The sequence below is a fragment of the Dipodomys ordii genome, unplaced genomic scaffold (assembly GCF_000151885.1).
Source record: "Dipodomys ordii isolate 6190 unplaced genomic scaffold, Dord_2.0 Scaffold8, whole genome shotgun sequence".
Classification (NCBI taxonomy): domain Eukaryota; kingdom Metazoa; phylum Chordata; class Mammalia; order Rodentia; family Heteromyidae; genus Dipodomys; species Dipodomys ordii.
This window is the reverse complement of record NW_012267224.1, coordinates 24,735,600-24,742,504: the sequence shown is the minus strand read 5'-3', so window position 1 is coordinate 24,742,504 and position 6,905 is coordinate 24,735,600. Positions and strand designations below refer to the sequence as shown.

Here is a 6,905-nt window from a genome sequence, read left to right as displayed (position 1 = left end):
TCCCTAGCCATAAAAGAAATGCAAATTAAAAGAACATTGAGATTCCACCTCACCCCAGTTAGAATACCTATAATCAAGAACTCTAATAAGAACAGATGCTGGAGGGGATGTGGACAGAAGGGAACATTACTGCATTGTTGGTGGGAGTGTAAACTTGTTCAACCACTTTGGAAAGTAGTATGGAGGTTTCTCTAAAGACTCCACATAGAGCTCCCCTATGACCCAGCAATCCCACTTTTGGGCATTTACCCAAATGATCACAAACTAGACTATACTAAAGTTATCAGCACAACTGTTTATTGCAGCATTATTTACCATAGCTAAGATATGGAACCAACCCAGCCTGATGCCCCTCAGTAGAGGAATGGATCAAAAAAAAATGTGGCATATATAGGTATGTATGTATGTATACACACACACACACACAGGAATTCTATGCCTCCATCAGAAAGAATGACATTGCCCCATTTGTTAGGAAATGGAAAGACTTGGAAAAAATTATATTAAGTGAAATAAGCCAGGCCCAAATAAACATAGGTCCCATGGTTTCCCTTATTTGCAATAACTAGTATGTGTCTAGGACAAGCAGAAAAGGTCAAAAGATATGTACATATGACCAGATAAGATGATGGTTAAGCGAAATGAACCACAAGATAGGGACACATGGCTTTTTCTTTCTTGCTATTGTTTCTAATGTATTTATAATGTGCCATGTGACATTTTTGTTTCTTTGTATGTTCCTCCCCCACAGTATAACACCTGTTTTTCACTGTATTTGATGTCAGTGCCCTGCATCTTGTATACACACTTCTCTAATTTGGGGAGGGGAAGGGAAAAAACAAAAAGCTTAAATAGGGATACAGGTTGACCCATTTTAACAATGATATACAAGACACTATGTTGAAAATGAACTTTACAATTCAGGCAGGGTGGGGGGAGGAGGGGCAGGGAAGTGGGGGGGGTACTTATGGAGATGGGGAAGGGAGGTAGGGGATAAACAAAGGAGGTGGTGACAATGCTTGATAGTAAATGTACTCATTACCTTGCTCATCTAACTGTAAAACCTCTGTACAGTATTTTTACAATTAAAAAATGTATTAAAAAAACAAACAAAACATGCCAGTGGCTCAGCTAGGTTTCATTGGTGTGCTTTAGCTTTTGGGTACAGGTCCCAGGCTTGATCTGGTGCTGTCCCTGAGGTTTTTTGCTCAAGGCTAGTGCTCTAGCACCTCATCCACACCTCCACTTATAGCTTCTTTGGTGTTTAATTCCAGATAGTCTTGCAGATGTTTCCTGCGTAGGCTGACTTTTGAACTTCAGTCCTCAGTCTGAGCCTTCGGACAAGATAGGATTACAGGTAACTGTTTTGTTTTGGGGTTTTTGTCAGTCATAGGGCTTGAACTCAGGGCCTGGGCACTGTTCCTGAGCTTTTTTACTCAAGGTTAACTTTACCACTTTGAGCCACAGTGCCACTTCCAGTTTTCTGGTGGTTATTTGGGGATGTCTCATACTTTCCTACCTCAGGCTGGTTTCAAACTGTGATCCTCAGATCTCAAGACTCCTGTAGCTAGGATTACAGGCATGAACCACAAGAACAGGGCAGCATGACCTGTCATCCCCATCTAATGATTATATACATGATCATTGTGAACTTCAGTGTAGCATAGTATATATATTACCTCTCCAATTTCATGATGCTCTTTCTGGGCCCAAATATCTGACTGAACAAGTGAGTACTGTTTTATTATTTGCGTGCTGTTTTCTCCTTTGGTATTTTAATATATAATGTTTACAGTAAACTCAGTTTTTGTTAACTGAATGGTTGTCTTACAGGAGCAGGTCTTCAGATTTATAGTCCTTCAGCCTCGAGGAATATTAAGCAGTCTCTTCCACACTACACCTGATCATAGGCATGATGAGCTCCTAGACTTTGAGTTGTTACAGTGGGATACTAATTGAAGGGATACTAATTCGCATATGAACTGAGGCTAACTGTAGAATGGGAAGGTGACTATAACATCTATGCGTATGTTCAATTCTACTTGTGACTAAGTGCTGAGTCCATACTGTTTCTACCCTTTGATAGGCAGGTTTGTACTGAACCCAATGCTAGTGACTTCCTAAGCTTTTGTGCATGAAAGGCAATACAACTTTCTGCGCTCGTATTAGGGACCAAATCGAGTGCCTCAATACCCACATGAAAACCCAAATGAATCCACAGACATGGAAAATTTCTGAAACTAAATGCATACATGTCCTGGCCAGGACCAAATGCTCTGGCATCCAGTTTCAGCTCCATCCAGCACCTAGCTGCAAACCAGAAGACCTGTAGCCAACTCAGCACATGCCTTCCTTAGGTTCCTTATTCACAGAAAAAATGACTTGATTTTGAGCCAATGTTTCCCTATCTATCTTAGAGGGTGCTCTTGAACTCCTGATCCTCTTTGCCTCTGCTTCCCAAGTGCAAGGATTATAGGAATCATGAACAGACCCAGCTATGTCTATTTTAAGCACCTCAATTCTGGGTGATTCATGGTAGTATTTGGCTAAAACAGGTTTCTGTTAAGAGAATACAAATTTCATTTTCACCTGAACCACAAAAATGAAACTGCTCTGGGATTTGCAAATTTAGGGAACATGACTATAGTTTGCATCTTAAATGTGTTAAAGACTTGTTGTGTCCTCAGAGTGACACTACTGGGAATGGTGGAATCTTTGAGAGTTGGGACCTGACAGAAAGTCCTTAAGTCAATGAGACTGTGCCCTTAAAGTGGTTGTGAGACTTAAAAGATAAGTTAACAAATTGCAAATAAAAACATAAAAGTAAAAAATGAGAGCTACTGTATGTTCCTTTACATTTTATTTACCATAAACACTAAACACAGCAAATGAAAAAGGCTTAATAACTTGACATAAAGCTAAACACTTGAAATTATGCTTGCCCCCCAACCCATCCCAATTTGGCATGCAGATTTCATTTATCTCCATATACGCTGATTGAAGAGCATCACAGTCTCAATACTTTCATGAGTATCCTTGCCTTGTAACCGAAAACAATTTCTAACTATACACAATCATGGTATAATACCATCATTCAGAGTTCCCCAAAGTCAATACATTTATACAATTTAAACACTGAAATCTGTGTTTTTAAAAATGTAAGTCAAACCACAAAAACCTGGGATTTAGTTTTAAATGTGTTTATGATGACTGCTGCTGAGCTCAAGGCATGCAGGTATTCATGACCACCTAGATGAAGCTGGATATTGAACTCCTTCAGCAGATCCAAAGATGTAATTTTTCACTCATCCCATGTATCTCCATATTTGTTTACTTTTACTAGAAAAAAAGCACAAATAACTGATGATTCCAAACAGTAAAAGAAAAATAGTATCTTAGGTTTTTATGTTTGTAATGATGATGAAATTATGAGTCTCATGTGAAAAACACGTCAAATTATAAATGGGCTGGGCAGATTTTTGTGCACTAGGGGTTATTTGGAATTAGACATGTCCTATATCAAGAACTTTACATAAATAATTAACCTTCACACAACCTTATGATATAAAGACAATGTCTGTCTTATGGGTGAGAAAAAAGATTAGTAACTTGCCCAAGGTACAAGTAGCAGTACTGAGATTTCAATGTTTTTAGGTCCAAAGCCTCAGTGCCTTTACAACTTTACCATACTACTTACTTCGTAAGTGTTGTATATAAAATAGCATATACCAAAAAGTTATCAAGAAATTAAAAAAAATCAAATCTGAATTTTGTTTTCATGGGAAATATAGCAAGACCAAAACTTCAGATTGCAACTCAATCTTCTCTCTCATAAGTTGTCTACAAAGAAGGAAAAGGTCTCCAATATTCTGGTGGTTGTGTGAGTCACTGACAGGTTGTCTTCTATTTTAAGGTTCTCTTTTAAGCCTCCATCAGCAAATTAACTCCTCTTCATAAGTCTCAAGTAATTCTAACCATGTAAGAATCACTGTACTGTATATACCTCTTAGGGTCAAAAGTCAAAACTATTTTATTTTTCTGACAATATGTACTCCATGGTTCTCACATTTTGGCTATTTACCACCATGCTTCATTTCTTCAGGACTTCAGGATAAGAGTTTTAGAAGCTACATTGTGAGTAAGAACATTGCTGACAAATCCACACTTGTGATTTAAAAACTGCCATAATTTCTCATGTCAATAAATAAAAGTGACAGAATATAAAGTCTGGCACTTTAATATTCTCAGACCCTGTGAACCTATACTACATTTTTAAATTTCCTGCTTAGATTGGAAAACATTTTAGAAAATCAATTAAACTACCTCATGAGTCTTTACATAAAGCACAAAAAAATCAATTTCCTTTTACAAAGAAAAAGTTCATACATTCACATTACACTTCTAGTGTTCAGTTAAAACCCAGCAAATCTATACTTTATTACTACTGAAGGCCTGAGCAATACATTCTATTTCTGATAGCCCAAATATATATATTTGGAAACATATACTAGAAAAGAAAAATGAAAAAAATACTACTTCCTGCCCTCATGGAGCTTACAGTCTAAATCAATTAACAGAAATTGTACCATAACTCCTGACATTTTACAGAATAATGGCCACTGGATGCCAATGTTTTCTAATTACAAGCATCAACCAGTACTGCAAATCTATTTCAAAGATAGACTTTTTTTTAATGATGAAGGTTTTACTTATCCTTATTATAAAAGTGATTATAAGTGAAATAAACACTATCTTTAAAAATTAAACTAGAAGACTGATACCAGTGGCTCATGCTTTTAAACATAGCTACTCAGGAAGCTGAGATCTGAGGATAATAGTTCAAAGCCTGCCCACGTAGAAGAGTCCATTGAGACTTTTATTTCTAATTAACTACCAAAAAGATGGAAGTAGAACTGTGGCTAAAATGATAGAGAGGTAGCCTTGAGCAAAAAAAACACAGGGACAGCATCCAAGGCCTGCACCAGCACAAAACATAACAACAACAACAACAACAACAAAACCCAAATAACAAAAAAACCTGGGCTAGCCAGCGCCAGTGGCTCACGCCTATAATCCTAGCTACTCAGGAGGCTGAGATGTGAGGATCACGGTTCAAAGCCAGCCCAGGCAGGAAAGTCAGTGAGACTCTTATCTCCAATAACCACCAGAAAACTGGAAATGGCACCGTGGCTCAAGTGGTAGAGCATGGCTCAAGTGGTAAAGCGCTCACCTTGAGCTGAAGAGCTGAGGGACAGCATCCAGGCCCAGAGTTCAAGCCCCACAACCGGAGAGGGGAAAAAAAAAATACCTGGGCTCTTAAAATTATCCTAATAGCAAATGCTGAAGGTTTTTATGTGTTTTTGCACTTTATGGCAAATGGTTCCTTCAGAAGGCACAAAGGGCCAATTCCTATCTTATGAGGCTTTGGTGTTATTACCTTTATGTAACACAAGAAGCTGCCATTTAACAAAGCAGTTTATGAATACACGCTAATCGATGTCACCCCTTTCAACATTCTCACTATCTCTCCCAACCTACACTTGAGTTTTTAAGAATTTTTCATTAGTTTATAATTTATTATTTTATAAGGACTAAACTTAGGATCTTACATATCTAGCAAGTGCTCTATCCCTGAATTTAATTCCTTTCTTTGATGCTTAAATTAGTAAATAGAAAAACCTTCAAACAATGACATATCCTCTGGAATTCCTTAAAAGTGAAATCATAAAACCCTACATTAAAATGACTTGTAAAACCTTGAAATACTGTAGAAGTAAATTTCTGTGTCCAAAACTTGACTTTGGATAATATATGGCCGTTCCTAAAGGACTTAGAGATTGTGATTTATAGGTTTATTACCAAATTATAAAGAAAAATAATGTAAATCAAATTGCTCTCTTGGAAATGTCCTAAAAATTTATTTGTATAGCACATAACTCTTCCAAATGCACATATATACAAATCTCACAACTCAGTGACAGTACAATCTCACAATCAACCTCAGGTAAGCAAAGCTCGATATGCAGGTGATCCACCAGTAGGAAAAAGATATCAATTCCCAAGGTGACTTTTTATAGTGTGAATATTCTAAACTATAATAGAAAATTAAAGTCTTACTGTCCTGAGTTGTGCTGTTTCAACTTATTTTCTAACAGAAAATGGCCTTTTGAACACCTTAAAAATGGAAAACATACCTATAAAATTATTATTCCTTAAAAAAATTACCTAGATTAATGGAATAATTTAATGACATACTATTGTAATTGTTTGAAACTAGTGCTTTAGCTTCCAATTCTAAAGTTACGTGATTCAGACTAAACTATCATACCTTCTTTTTTTGGCATAGGCCTGACTGAGGGGTCAGTCTTTTGTGTTAAAGTTACTTCATATGACTCTCTGTTCTTATTCCTTAATTCCTCATATGTAATATTTTTTCTTTTGGGACTTTCTTCTGGGGTGGGCTCAGGTCCTAAAACAACAAACAGTTAATAAGTGGTGACAAAAGGATTTAGATAAATCCACAGAAACTAAACTTTGCAAATACTTGTTATCTACAATCAAAACAGAATAAGAAAAAATAAAGGATCAAATGACCACCATTCTAAAGGTACTTTACACTTTCTCCAAGGTAACTTCAACACTGAAATCTATTCCTTCTTATAGTTTTAAACTTTTATTCCTACAACTGAAAATTAACGAAGTTTTTTTTTTGGTTCCGGTTATGGGGCCTGAACTCTGGGCCTGGGCGCTGTCCCTCAGCTCTTCAGCTCAAGGCTAGCGCTCTACCACTTGAGCCACAGCACCACATCCGGCTTTTTTCTTTTTGCTTATGTGGTGCTGAGGAATCGAACCCAGGGCCTTGAGCATGCAAGGCAAGTGCTCTACCACTGAGCCACCTTCCCAGC

General features: G+C 37.2%; 1 protein-coding gene across 1 annotated transcript in view; it reads right to left on the bottom strand.

The window, feature by feature from the left end:
* Positions 1–2,841: 2,841 nt before the first annotated feature.
* The window catches only part of Ociad1 (OCIA domain containing 1), a 33,313-nt gene continuing 29,249 nt past the window's right edge, over positions 2,842–6,905 (bottom strand). The window contains exons 7-9 of the mRNA XM_013008918.1: positions 6,672–6,685; positions 6,329–6,469; positions 2,842–3,339 (exon numbers count right to left, since the gene is read on the bottom strand). Coding sequence (XP_012864372.1) covers positions 3,302–3,339; positions 6,329–6,469; positions 6,672–6,685 — 193 coding nt within the window. The 3' untranslated portion in view covers positions 2,842–3,301. The remainder of the gene's footprint in view (positions 3,340–6,328; positions 6,470–6,671; positions 6,686–6,905) is intronic.